Source organism: Colobus angolensis, unplaced genomic scaffold (genome assembly GCF_000951035.1).
Source record: "Colobus angolensis palliatus isolate OR3802 unplaced genomic scaffold, Cang.pa_1.0 Scaffold75, whole genome shotgun sequence".
In the NCBI taxonomy this organism is placed as follows: Eukaryota; Metazoa; Chordata; class Mammalia; order Primates; family Cercopithecidae; genus Colobus; species Colobus angolensis.
This window is the reverse complement of record NW_012121265.1, coordinates 4,847,837-4,862,810: the sequence shown is the minus strand read 5'-3', so window position 1 is coordinate 4,862,810 and position 14,974 is coordinate 4,847,837. Positions and strand designations below refer to the sequence as shown.

Below are 14,974 nucleotides of genomic sequence, written 5' to 3'. Positions count from 1 at the left end.
CCAGGAGGCAGCAGAGCTTGCAGTGAGCGGAGATCGCGCCACTGCACTCCAGCCTGGGCGACAGAGCGAGACTCTGTCTCAAAATAAAAAAAAGAAAAAAAAGAAAAGAAAAAGAAAAAAGAACAATAAATCATACTCCTGGAGTAGCTCGGAGGAAATTTAGAGCAAATATATTAATAATTGTTTTTACCCGTAAGAGGGATCATAATAGCACACCATAAACATTGGATATTCTTGGCCAGGCATGGTGGCTCACACCTGCAATTCCAGTACTTTGGGAAGCTGAGGAGGGCAGATCACTTGAGGCCAGGAGTTTGAGACTAGCCTGGCCAATATGGCAAAACCCCGTTTCCACGAAAGATACAAAAATTAGCCGGGCCTGGTGTTGCACTCCTGTAATCCCAGCTACTTGGAGCAGAGGCAAGAGAATCGCTTGAACCTGGGAGGTGAAGTTTGCAGTGAGCCAAGATCATGCCACTGCACTTCAGCCTGGGTGACAGCGCCAGACTCCATCTCCAAAACAAAACAAAACTAAAACAGTACCATATTCTTAAAACAGATATTTAGCTTCTAGGAGGTGTAGGGTGAACAGGAATGAGAGGCAGGATGCTGAGATAATTCCATCCCCATTTGCCATCCCTAGGTAGACGCTACCTCACTATGTCCTGTGGAACTGAGGGCAGAACAGCCATGCACACTGTGGGTCTTTTAGCCATGTGTTTTGATAGCACGTTCGGGGCAGTGGGGGTGGGACTGTGGAAAGCCAAGTAGGTGGCTCCTCTGGAAGATTGCACAGAGCATGCACATGCAGGACCCACGCACAAGGACTGGAAGAAGGCGGTGCCCACCCTCGGGGCACGCACACATCTTTGAGAGCCAGGCAGCAGGCAAGAATCACTGGCATTCCAGCTCGGGGAGCAAGCAGTACCCAAGGTGATCGTGGCGTAAATGACTCCTTCGGGCATCTGCACCCATCTGGGGACTCCAGTGGGGAGAAATCCACCAGAGTGACCTGCACAGCATCCAGGAGCACAGACAGAGGGAAGAGAAGAGAGACAGGATGAAGAGAGGAGTACGTCCAAGTGCAGAGACACAAAGAGAGACCCAGATGTGACAACCCAGCTGCCAGTCCACCAGAGGTTAGTGCTTGCCCATCAGAGGTGTAGGCTGTTGGGTGAGGCCACTGCTGAGCCAAGGACATCATTTCCTAGATCCAGACCCCTTCACATCCAGAGACGACCATGTGACTACTTGTCACCAAGGGACTGTGGGTAGAAGTGATGTGTGTAACTTCTGGCTGGTGCTGTTAAGAAGCAGATAGGGGTTCTCTGTTCTCTCTCTGCAGAGGATTCTGTGGCCCTTGAGGGTGGCCGAGACAAACATGGACGGAGCCTGGGCACCTAATCTACATGAGGATGAGTAATGCCCCCAACTGAACTACCCCTGAGTGAGAAACAGGTATAGATAGAAGCTGCCGCGTTATTTGTTATAGCTGCTAGCATTACCCCAGGGTGAGACACCATCAGTGAAGTACCTGGTATCTCTGGCAAGCAGGGCAGACCCCGATACCCCTAGCACAGGCCATCAGGGCACTTATTACACATGTGCTCAGAGAGAGGGACATGACCCAGGGGAGCAGTGTGGGGACGGGGCTGATAGAGCAGGTCAAGAATCCAAGCAACTGGCCTTTTGCAGGACGTCAGCAAATCGCTATGGCCACCAACTATAGCAAGGGGCTGGGGCCCACACCCATTTCTCTGGCCACATCCTGCATGTCACACCGTTTGACCAGGCAGGACCTGAGGCCAGGCCAGCTTGTAAGGCAGGTGAAGGCCTCCCTCTGTGCTGATCGTGACTGCTTCTCCCCAAGTCATCCCCAGGCCTCTCGCTGGCAGGACAGGCAGAACTATGTTCCCTCCCACCTCGCAGCTGGATTTCCTCCATCTCGGAGCTTCCCTGACCCACTCCACGTAGTGAGTTCGAGCTGTCCTTGGGATGACCCCTAGTCCCGGCTACGACAAGTATGAACTCACAGTTGAGAGACAAAACCAAGAGGCGCTGGCCTTTCTGACCACTTGTTTGTGTCGAGATGGAGCGTCTGCCCCACAAACCGGCTCCCTGGCACGTCTGGCAGGCAGGCCCCTGCTGGCCCGACCGCACCTGAGAGCAGGGAGGTGCTCACCGCAGTGAGTCACTGTTTCCACCTTCAACGCGCATCCAGACAGCAGCACCGCACCCTTGCCTTTGGTCTGAAATCACAGCCCGACTGGCGAGTTGGCACCACCTCGCATGCTCAGTGGGTCAATGCTAAGTGCCGACTGCCCACAAAACCAGTGTCTTAGAATAGACTCAGCCCAAACAGGCGATCACCTCCCACAGAGTTCCCAGCAGGAGGCGGCAGGTAAGTGTGAAGGAAGGGCAGGGGAATCCCATGCCTCTCCCAGTCACTGGTCCCATCTCATTCCTGGTCCTGTTCTTATTTTTATTTCAATAGTTTTTGGGGTTCAGGTGGATACGTTCTTTAATGATGATTTCTGAGACAGTGCACCTGTCATCCGAGCAGTGTACACTGTATCGAATATGTAGTCTTTTATCCCTCACCCCTGCTCCCAATCTTCCCCCGCTGGTCCCCAAAGTCCATTATATCCGTCTTATGCCTTTGGGTCTTCATAGCTTAGCTCCCACTTATAAGTGAGAACATAGGATATTTGGTTTTCCATCCTGAGTTACTTCACTTAGAATAATGGCCTCTAGCTCCATCCAAGTTTCCGCAAAAAAGACATAATTTTATGCCTTTCTCTGGCTGAGTAGTCTTCTGTGGTGTGTATGTACCACATTTTTCTTTATCCCCTCATTGGTTGATGGGCACTTAGGTTGGTTCCATCTCATTCCTGGTCCTGTTCTTTATGGAACCAACACCACCTTCCTCAGCCTGGTTCATTCCCAGCCCCAGGGGCCCCGGCCTTTTATATCTGCTGATTGATTTATGCTTTGAAAGCCCTTTCACTTACAAAGGAAGGAAAGAGAAGGAGGCCAGAAGGGGAAGACTACAGTCCAGCTGCCCCAGAGACGAGGGTCACAACCACCTCTTCCTGAACCTCGAAGCTTCCTGTGTAATCAAATCCCCAAACCAAGAGCACTTTTGATCCAACTTCCTCAGGCTGAGAACCATCAGCCAAGGACAGAGGGTGTTAGCATGAGCCCTGCCTACAGAGCTGCTCACACAGTATCCAGGGTGATCTTTTCAATACCTAAGTGATGTAAGTTTGACTGTGACTCCAGCCAAATTTCATCTTGAATTGTAGCTCCCGTAATTCCCATGTGTCGTGGGAGGGACCTGGTGGGAGGTAATTGAATCATGAGGGTGAGTCTTTCCCATGCTGTTCTCATGATAGTGAATAAGTCTCATGAGATCTGATGGTTTTATAAAGGGGAGTTTCCCTGCACATGCTCTCTCTTGCTACGGCCATGTAAGACGTCTTTGCTCTTCATCTTCTGCCATGATTGTGAGGCCTTTCCAACTATGTGGAACTGTGAGTCCATTAAACCTCTTTCCTTTATAAGTTACCTAGTCTTGGGTATGTCTTTCTTAGCAGCATGAGTACAGACTAATACACTAAGTTAGGCCAGTCCCTAAGTAACCCTCTGGAGGTTTGCAGTCTTTCCTCATTCAGAGAAAGGCCAAAGTCATTCCTGTGGCTGGTAGCCCCATCTGTGTCCCCATCTCTTGTCACTCTCCCCTGCTCCTGCCATGCTGGCCTTCCTGTTGTTCCTCAGACACACCCAGAGCTCTCGTGCCTCGGGGCTTTTGCAGATACCATGTTCTCTGTCTGGAAAGTTCTTCCTGAATGTATCTGCCTGACTCACTCTCCACTTCATTCAGGAATCTGTTTAAGTCATGCTATCAGAGACGCCTTCCCTATCTAAAGTAACTCCCCTGTCCTGCAGAAGCCCAGCTCCTGTTCTGTTTTCCATCCTCTCACTTATCACCACCGACACATGCTGTTTATTTGTTGTCTGTCTTCTTTCACCGTAAGTCAGTGCTAGGGATGACTGGGCTCCTGTCCCTGACACAGTGGGAGCATCATCACCATGAGTCCAGTGAAAGAACGTGGAAACTGAGCTCAGACTCAGCCTGACCACCACTTCCATTGCTGACCAGGGCCTTGGGCCTGTTGGCCAACACTCCTCTCTTCCATCACCTTTGTGCTAAATCTCACAACTTGCAGGCAGGAACCAGAGAAAACATCAGACGCAGTCAACCTATTTGTTGTGTGCCATCCCTCGTTCTTCCTTGCAGGACAGCTAGGTCTGCTGTGGGTCTTGACTCCCCATTCAGACTAAAGGCTGAATGCTCTGTGGCCAGTTCTCAATTTGGACCATGCTTTCCTGTCACCCAGCCCAGGATGAGCATATCTGTTACCCCCAGGTAAGTCTGCACCAACATCTGAGCAGGAAGCAGTAAGTCACCCTCCCAAGCCCCAGCCGCTGGGATGTACCATTGAGGGATGTGTCATATGGCTCAGCCTCTTCATAGTAGCCCTCTGGAGACTCCGTCTTTGGGATGGCAAGCTGTTTCCGTTCTGGAATCTGTAGTATGAACAAATAAGACAAACATTTGCAGATACGGTACACTGGGAGCAACCTGGACATAACTCTTTGGGTGGAAGTCTAGAAGGCAAAAATGCCCAGCTGGACGTTAAACTTTAAGCAAGTTGGGAGGGAGAACATGCAATATCATGAATTCCATCAGTCACAGTCCATAGTGTTTGATCTGTAGCCATGGAAGGGCTGTGGGCATGTTTTCTAGCCTTGCCAAGACTCAGCTTTCTCCCCTGCAAAATGAGGCTCAAACCCCCTACCACACGCACAAAATATCATTATGTACATGATATATCATACACTTAACGGTCCAGAGAGTGCCAGGCTGTTGGGATAGCTATTGTGGCTTTTAAATAGAATATAGAATATATTTTCTAAAAAGACAAGTGCTAATCAATAGCACATGGAGAAAGAGGATCAGGCTTCTAAATCCTACACTTTTACCATAGTATATAGTTCAATCACTCATTCAGCAAGTAGTAGATGACTTCTATGTGCTAGCTGAGAGGGACACCTTGAAACTTCAGGAGTCAGTCCTAAACTAAGCTTGAATAGCTGGTAAATCTTTAACAGCTCCTGGTCAAGTGCATTGTGATACAGTAGTACTATAACGGACAAGGTCAAAGTTCTGTGGGAACCAGAGGAGGGTGTGAGGAACATTTAGGACAAAGGAAGGATGCCCAGGGGATGTGATCTTTGGACTGAGTCTCAAAGATGACCCTGAGCTGCTTATGTGGGATGAGGATGAACATGTGCAATTCGAGTAGAGTAAAAAACACCTACAACTGTGTTAGAAGCATAGAACGTGAAATCATTGTGTTCTTCCCTTATTCCACCTGCACAGTAGGCACTAGACTGTGAAACTATGCTTCAGTAAGCTACCTTTATAAAGCAACCATGCGGGAGAAAAAGAGGTAACTTGTTGCATTACTATTATGAGAGACAGGTCATGAATGTGTAAGCACCCTTGAACGTGGTTCTCTTTTGTTGTGTTTTTCAGATAGGGTCTCACTCTGTCACCCAGGCTGGAGTGCAGTGGTACGATCTCAGTTCACTGCAACCTCTGCCTCCCAGGTTCAAGTGATTCTCCTGCCTCAGTCTCCTGAGTAGCTGGGACTACAGGGGAGTGCCACCACGCCCGGCTAACTTTTATATTTTTAGCAGAGATGGGGTTTCATCATGTTGACCAGGCTGGTCTCAAACTCCTGACCTTAAGTGACTGCCCGCCTTGGCTTCCCAAATTGTTGGGATCACGGGCGCCAGCCACCACGCCCGGCCCCCAGCGTCTTTCTGAATCATGAAACTCCATGGGCTGCAAGAGTATCCCTTCCAGCTTCCCCAGGGCGAGGATACAAGGGTCCCCAGAGCCCAGTCCTGTGTGGCTTGGACTCTACAATCTGTTTATATAGACCCTGGAGTTCATGTAACTTGATTTCAATCCAGGCTTTAGGACCTCATAGATTTAACCTTGGGTATGTGACAGCCTCTCTGAGCCTTGCTTTCCTTCTTTATAAAATAATACTAGGGTTGTTTTGAAAATTCAATGAGACAAAACGTGACAGTGTTTCCACAGGGCCTGGCCCATGTTAAATACAAGGAGGCCATTGTTATCACTGTCTGGGGCCCCTCCACAGTCCCAGGGTCTGCAGGTTGGGCAGTGAGGGCAGTTAATGTGACAGGAGTCGAACTACCAGACTGTTGTCCTGCAAGCTGAGACGAAGAGGATTGACCCTGACAGGGCATCAGAGAGGTTTGGCTGAGACCAGGCCACAGCCCGGGTCCAGCACCAGATCTGGGCCTGTACCAACAGAGCTGACACGAGGCACAGGGCAGACTCAGAACAGCCTTCAGCCCTCCTCTGGCACGTGGCACCCCCTACAAAGGAAGGAATCAAAGAATCTGGTCATTTCGTAAGCAAACCTGACACTGTGCTGGGCCGACAGATGCACCACTGAAGGGACCCAGGTTGCACACCTCTGCCCAGGCTCCCGCCTGGCAGCCAGGCCCTAGCAGACAATGGGCGCGCCACTGGTAACTGCTAGCACAGGGTCCTCCCTCTTTGCAGCCCCAGCCTGGTGCGGTATCTTTGCTGTCTCAGCCTTTCCTGGTCCCCCTGGCCAGCCAGCAGCCTGAGAAAAGGCTGAGACAGTGACAGACTGCCCGTGGTCCACTAACAACAGGCTCCCTAGGGTCCACAGGGAAAGGGTCCTGTCACCGCCACAGCAGTAAGGTCTCCCCAGCGGGTCCTCGGCCTCATAGCCGGATCTGGCTGGGCCTCCAGCTCCAGCCTCCAAGAAGCTCCATTCCCATCAGGTGGGTCCCATCTGGAGAAAAGCTCTGGGCACCCAAGATCTGGCCCCCCCAGGTCAGGATTCCCGAGAATCAAACAGGACAAAGCGAGGAGTGAACCCTCCCAGGGGTCACCATCACCACAGGGCCTGTCCCTGGGGGCCTCCTGTCCTGTCCAGGGTGGGGCCAGGCAGTGTTTTCTGAGTGTCTCCTAAGCTGTTGAGAAGAAAAAGAGCTCAGAGGAGTTTGAGCTACTCAGGTGTGCAAAATGTATCAAGCCCAGAGAGACAGGAGTATGGGGCTTCGGGCACCGTTTTCTCCCCTCCCCATTCCTGGGGGCAACTGTTTAAAGGCATTTTATTCCTTACTAGCTGCCTCATCCATTATCTTCAGGTTCCTGGAATTTATGCTACAAAGAACCATGTTTAGCTGATAGATAGCTTACAGTACTTTAATGTAAAATATTGGTAAACAACTTAAAAACTGTCTCTTCTTTTTCCTTTGAAAACCCACTTGTAACTGCTGCCAATAGGAACATGGATTCAGGGTAACTTGAATCTGTGCTCCTGGGCTGTAGCCCTCAAATTTGGTCAGAATAAACTCTCTACTTATATTTATTTTGCCTCCATTTTTTGCCTGTAGGTTGATACTGTAAAATCTGAAAATGGCTCACTATGCAGAGACAGTGCAGGGCAGGAATGGAGTCTGATCTCCAGAACCAGGTTTGAATCCTGACACTAGGACGTTCTCGCTGTGTGACTCTGACCAACTCACTTGACCTCTCTGGACTTGGCATAAGATGGGGAGAGTAGAAATATCTGTCACATGGGGTTGCTGTAAGGATCGAAGTGTGCCTGTCACTATTCAATGTTCAATACACATTAGTTTTTACTAACTTAAAAAATAAAATGTAAAAATAAGAAAGGGAGAAAAGTTTTACATCTTTGTGTGTGGTGGAAGATAAACCAATGCACTCCGGGGGTGGGTACAGAGGAGACCACAGGATAGAGTCCCAGCTCTCAAGGATGCTGGGTTAAATGATGAGTCATGTGATTAAACAGACACAATGACCTATTATCAGAGCTTCAAGGAGACAGATCATCTCACAGGGTTAAGGAGAAAGGACTATTATTTTAATTATTATCATTATGATGGTGAAGACTGTGAATTCTATATATATATATATATTTTGAGGCAGAGTCTCGCTGTGTTGCCCAGGCTGGAGTACAGTGGCGTGATCTCAGCTCACTGCAACTTTCAGCTCCCGGGTTCAAGTGATTCTCCTGCCTCAGCCTCCTGAGTAGCTGGGATTATAGGCGTGTGCCACCATGCCTGGCTAACTTTTGTATTTTTAGTAGAGATGGGGTTTCACCATGTTGGCCAGGCTGGTCTCAAACTCCTGACCTCAGGTGATCTGCCCGCCTTGACCTCTCAAAGTACTGGGATTACAGGAAGAATGTGAATATTAAATGAAGATCTAGAAGAGATTTAACATCAAAACCTGAAAAACTTTGTTTGGAGGAAGGGACTGTGTGAGCGAGTCAGGCTCGGCAGGATTGACCAGACCAGAGGTCCAAAGTGCCGCAAATCTTTTCAGGAAAGGGCCAAAAGGTAAATGTTTTAGGGATCTGTGGGTCACTCGGGACCTCTGTCTTATCTCAGCTATTCACCTCTACTGCTTGCTGTAGCTCAGAAGTCCACAGACTAATACAACTAAATGAGCTTGGCTGTGTTCTAATAAAACACTATTTACTAAAGGATGTTACAGATCAGATTTGGCCAGTGAGCTCCAGTTTGCCAACCCCTGGCTTAGACTAGACACAAGAGCTGATGAGGGGTGGCTCAGAGGACCCAAGACATCCTCACAGCTCTAACCACCCCGCCCCAGAGTATACTGCAGAAGGCTCCCAGGCGGGGGTGAGTGGACAGGCCGGGCCCAGCCTTCCAGGCTAGCCATGGCAACATCCTTTTAGGGATTAAGCGGCTTCCCCCACAGAGCAGCTCATATAAGAGCAGGCCAGCGCGTGGCCAGGCCTCAGAGGGATGGTGGGGTGGAGATGGCCATGCTAGCCAGACCATCAACCGTGGCCAACAAACATCTGTTTCTCCTGCAAGGACCACGGCACCTGGCTGTGTAGACAGCAGCCTGGAGAGGCCACAGCTCCCTGAGTCACTGTCCACACCCACGAGGTCACTCCAAACCCCTGGCTGCCCCTTCTATCGCTGGACAGACCTACTCTCTACTAAGTCTGTAGGGGTTGGAGTGAGGACATCTGGGCTCGTGGCCGACAAGCATCCCGAGCCTGTGACCGAGGCATGATCCTGGCCCAGCCGTAGGCCCGGAGGACCCCAGGCGGACATCCAGGTGCTGCAGAAGGGGCCAGTGAGTCCAGGGCCAGGCAGCTGTGCAGGGCCCAGCCCTCAGGTGGAGAAACCTCCCTGACACCTTGAAGTTCTGGAATCAGGGGAGGAAGGGACGGGTCTTCTGTCTGAGGAAGACAGGCCACAGGGCACTCCAGGCTCAGGGCTCCAGCCTCAGCTGGACAGTGACTCAGGCAGCTGTGGCCTCTCCAGGCTGCTGTCTACACAGCCAGGTGCTGTGGTCCTTGCAGCAGAAACATGTTTTTTGGCCACAGTTGATGGTCTGGCTAGCATGGCCATGGGGTTCCAGCGGCCACGGCCTCTCCCTGCTCTGGTTCTCCTCCTCCTTCAGAGCCACAGACACGGCTCTGACCTGACGCTGCTCCTCTGGGGGCCTTGGACTAAGAGTGATGGCTGCTTCAGCCTGATTCAACCTGAGGAGGCCTGAGGGAGTGAGGACGTGTGCTCGTGTGTGTGGGCAAGGACAGGGAGAGTGCCTGGTGGACACCACCTACATCCCCATACCACATCTGGAACCCCCTGGGGTAGCTGGGTGCCTTGCACAAGACCAGGAGGGACCTAGCCAGGGGACTCGTGGTCCATGCCCGTCTCTGGTCCTTCACAGCAAAGTCCACAAAGTGGGAGGGAGCTGCCTTTTCCTGTCAACTCAGCTGGCTTTGCTAAAAGTCTCCCTGGAGCCTGGAAGCTGTCCACAGGCAGTTACCACTTGGCTGAAAGGCCACCTTGGGATCGGGCCATTCCTGGGTGCTGATATTTTCCCCAACTGCAGCACCAGTTTCTTTCAAACAGGACACAAGCCCTAATCACAGACGACAATCCAAGAAGTCTACTCCAGACGGGGCCACGTGTCCCTCTCCACACTCAGTGTCTGAGGCACAGGGCACTGGCTGAGGAGCAGAAGCCAGCACGAGAATCCCGGGGCCCACAGGGACTCACCATGGCCCAATTAACTTACAGCTATAGCCAGGTCCCAGACCCTGGGCCCCTCAGTCCATGCTGTTTGTAAAACACAATTTCTCGAACACTCACACAGTACTCGGTGCTCGTGAAACTCTGCCCCTACCCACCAGCTGAGGACCCACCCGCAGCTGTCCCTCGTGGGGCAGACGATGGCCCTTCCACTAGCAAAGCCCAAGGTACCTTGGTCAGAATCAGACGCTGGATTTAGGATAGAAAAGTTCCAGCTGTGGCTCAGAACAGCCACCTTTCCACTCCCACCACCCAGCAAGCAATGCCTGGGCCACACCAGAAAACCTCTGGTTAAAGTCATCAGCATATGGATGGGACAGCAGAGGCGCTGTGCTGTTCCCCCAAGTATCGGGGCTGAAAGTGAGGGGAGCCTGGCGCTGGAAGGAGCATAGCTTGAGCCCTTGCTCTGCTATAGACAGGAGCAAATGTCAGGGAGGCCCAGGCTGGGGGAGGAAATGGGAACAACAACAAAAACCTGCATTTAAATCCTGGCCTAGTACCTCCCAACTGTGGGACCTTGGCCAGTGGTTTTTAACTCTGAGTCTGTTTCTTCATATGAAAAACAGTGACGAAAATACCTATTCCGTGCTGGGTGGTGGGCAGACGGTGTGTGTGCATGGGATGGGGTTGAGGCTCAGGGTGTAACAGTGACTGGCACTGTTGGCATCACAGGGACACCAGGGACTCAGGTTCAGTCTTGATATCAAGCCTCACTCAGCCTGAGATGAGGAGTCCCCACCAGCTGTCACCCAGCTCAAGGGACGGCATGCAGTGGGACACTGTCCCCGGTTCTCCGGAACTGCCCACCCATCACACATGGTGGAGTCAGATCCTCAGCTGTGGCCCCTGCCCGCCAGGAAGGCACAAATGAAAGGGCCGGTCCAGAGCCATCCTGGGGCTGGGATCCCCTCCACGGAAACATGTGCCCACAGATCAGGTGATGCCACTTGGCGGGAGCTTAGCTTCCTGCTGGCACTGACCCCAGAGCCCCTGGCTACCCATATAAACCCTTCTAAGCTGAGACCCCAGTCCTGCTCCAGGATCCCTCCCCAGCCACGCCCTACAGGGGAAAGAACCTGGGTTCAAATGCTGACTCTGTCACTTACAGGCTGTGTGACATTAGGTTTCCTCACCCTTAAAATATAAATACTACCACTTATCTCACTGAATACTAGCACAGTACGCCACACACAGTGGTCAGGGGCTGCCAGCCTTAACCCATTGAATAAGCCCATCTGATGAGACAGATGTGAGCACTTCTTCCATATAAACCAGGAAACAGAGGGTTACAGACTTTCAATAACTTGCTCAAGGCCAAAGAGCTAGTGGCATGCAGAACTGGGATTTGAACCCACATCCATACGATTTTACAACTCCATCCATCCAAATTAATGGATATTTATGTATGGCCTACCTCTGTCCATGTCTGCAGATACTGGACACAAAATAGTAAACAAGAGACAAGGTCCCTGTCCTCAGGAGCTGACATCAGGAAAGGAGACAGTAAACAAGACTGTTCCAGTAGCACGAGCCATGGAGCAGGTAACTGGGTGGTGGGTAGATAGCAACCCCGGTGCAGATGGGGGACAGATGTCTTACTTAGCCAAGGCAGCAGAAGTCTCTTCTCCCTTTTTTTTTTTTTTTTTTTAGACCGAGTCTCACTCTGTCGCCCAGGCTGGAGTGCAGTGGCGCGATCTCGGCTCACTGCAAGCTCTGCCTCCCAGGTTCACGCCATTCTCCTGCCTCAGCCTTCCGAGTAGCTGGGACTACAGGTGTCCGCCACCACGCCCGGCTAGTTTTTTGTATTTTTAGTAGAGATGGGGTTTCACCGTGTTAGCCAAGATCTCAATCTCCTGACCTCATGATCCGCCCACCTCGGCCTCCCAAAGTGCTGGGATCACAGGCGTGAGCCCCGCCCACCTCGGCCTCCCAAAGTGCTGGGATCACAGGCGTGAGCCACCGCACCTGGCCGAAGTCTCTCTTAAGAACTCTGGAGAGATGAGAAATTGGTAGGGGCCCAGGAGGTGCAAAATCCCTAACGCAGGCCTGACCACAGTGACAGAATCCAGGGGCAGAAGGGAGGCCAGTGAAGACCCTGTATGAGGAGGCAGGACCATGAAGCTGAGCCAGATCATAGGCCCTGAGGCCATGCTAAGGAATGGGATTTTGTTTTTTCTATGTTTAATAAGAACTATTGGTAAGGTTCAAGCAGGAAGTGCAGTATGATATGATTTATGAATTTTTACTTTTCCTTTGCTTTTTAACTCCAGAACAACATAGGGGAATTATTTATTTATTTATTCACTTATTTTATATCTTAGAGATGGGGTCTTGCTATGTTGTCCAGGTTGGCCTATAGTGGCTATTCACAGGTGTGATCACAGTGCACTACAGCCTCCAGTTCCTGGCCTCATGCAATCCTCCTGCCTCAGCCTCCTGAGTAGCTGGGACTACAGGCATGCACCACTACACCTGGCTCTTGCAAATTTTTTAAAGGTCACTGTGGTCTAGGCTGATGACCACAGCTGTTCATGGCCCTGTTCACACGATACTGGATAAAGAGCCTGAGTAGCGTCAGGTGGCACTCAATCAAATTTCCCCAGACCCATCACCCTCAGCATCCGGAGTACTGCGGCCCCAAGCACATCCCCTGTAGGCAGGTTTACCCTTGCTCTGTCCCTACCCGCGCCTTGTCCCAGTCCCTGAACACAGTAGTTGCTCAGAAAATGCCAGACACTGAGTGAGCTGACACCTGTGAGGACAACTGGAAGTTCAAGGGGCTCACGTCAGGGAAATCAGGGGTCCTGGACTGACACTTACCATCTTGGGTGGCGGGAGGTCTGGAAGGCTCTTCTGAGGGGCTGAGGAGTGCTGGTTGGGCTCCCCATTGGGCAGCAGGCCCTGCTCCTCAGGCACTGCGGGCAGCAAAAGGAGAAGGCTTCGGTGAGGGGTGAGCAGCCTCACACAGGGTCTCCTTCCTCAGGAACGCCCGGTCACATGCACATGCACCTCTTTTTGAGGTGTTAATTACCCAGGCAGGCCGTCTCTGGAGCCGAAGCTGTTTTTCCTCCAAGAATAGGGTACAGGAGTGCCCCAGCCATGTGCCTGGGGTTTCTGGCAGCCTCTGTACCTGTTCCCCTACCCATCCCACGTCAAGAAAATGGTCTAGCCACAGAGCTTCGGCCAGCAGAGGAGCTGCCTGGTGGCCACTATATTGAGCCACTCTCAGCATGGACCCTGTGATTATGGCTCTTTCCTCCCACAGTATACCCGGAAGGCATGCGACCCCCACCAGAGTGGCCAACCTCATCTGGATGAGTTCTGCCATGTCTCAGGCTTGCTGAGGGGCAGGAAGTGAAGGAGCCACACTGGGGAAATGAGGCCACCAACCCTTGGTGCACTTGTAAGGAAAGGTGCCAAAGACACCTCTGAGCCTGTCCATTTCAGCCAGCCCTGGGACAGACAGTCTCAGGCAAGCCTGACCTCGGGGATTTGGTGGCTGATGTCTCAAAGATAAGCCTTTGACGGGACTGAGTGCTTTGCAATGCTGTGTTCCCACCCCCCTCTAAGCCTTTGTGTTTGAGTCACAGGCTTGGGAGTTAGGAGATGGAGCTTCTTAGCCTGCCTCTTCTGCAACTAGGCAGCTCTGCATACCTCTGGGCCTCCCCGGGGTCTTGCCAGGCCCCTCCCTGGAGGTTTTAAGGGAGAAGCAGAGAGCAGAACACAGCAGAAGAGGGAGGCACCATGGAAGACAACATATGTCCTTCCCATGGGAGACAAAATGTTCCACCAAAGACAGCACCTTCGAACATCGTCTGTGACTATTAAGGCAGTTGCTGACACCACCATTTATTTCTCTCTCCTCTTCCTCAAAACAGACTTCTATCAAAAGACATAAAGGCAGAATCGTGGGATCAGCACCACACACAGCTGCTTTCTTCGAACATCTGAATTATGACTTCCTGTTCCTGGGATAATGCTGGGAACAGCCGAAACGTTTTAGGGCCAGATTCCTTATCCAATGGGCAAGGAGGGGGTGGCCTGTTGAAACATCCCAAAATACATCTACCCAAAATACCACCAACCAAAATGTGGCTTCCAAAAATAACTCCGCCAGGCGGGTCTGTGTGCCGGCTGGGAGGAGGAAGAGGTGGGACAGAACCAGCTCGGACCTTCCCTCATCCCGGGAGTGGCCATCCCGTCAGTGATCCCAGCCTCATACCTTTGCCTTGAGACTCTGCATTCTGTTGCTGGTTGATGGTCACTTTGTTCATATAAATGTACTCCTCATCAGAGCCTGCAGAAGGAAGGAGACACGGGCTTTGTGTGACTTCATGAAGAGAAAGGGCCTCCAGCCAGAAACCCTGTTACCCCAGAGCCGTTTTCGTCTGCCTGGGTTCCAGTAAAAGCACACAGCATTTTCAGTGGATTGAAAGAATAGTCTAACGTGGAAAGAGCTGACAGATTTCCAAAAGAGAAATGACAAGTTGCTGACTGCTGGTTTTCTAGCCTGGCCGAGGGTGCGGGGGCAGGTAAGATACAGAAGGATAACTTAAGGAATAAAAATCCTGTGCTTTGGGAGGCCGAGGCAGGCGGATCACTTGAGGTCAGGAGTTGGAGACCAGCCTGGCCAACGTGGTGAAACCCTGTCTCTACTAAAAATACAAAAGTTAGCCAGGCATGGTGACGTGCCTATAATCCTAACTACTCAGGAGACTAAGGCAGGAGAATC

General features: G+C 51.5%; 1 protein-coding gene across 2 annotated transcripts in view; it reads right to left on the bottom strand.

Moving 5' to 3' along the window:
- AFAP1L2 (actin filament associated protein 1-like 2) overlaps window positions 1–14,974 on the bottom strand; it is a 112,117-nt gene that overhangs the window by 23,418 nt on the left and 73,725 nt on the right. For both annotated transcript variants that reach the window (XM_011927838.1, XM_011927837.1), the window contains one exon: window positions 4,500–4,590. In XM_011927838.1, coding sequence (XP_011783228.1) covers window positions 4,500–4,590 — 91 coding nt within the window. The remainder of the gene's footprint in view (window positions 1–4,499; window positions 4,591–14,974) is intronic.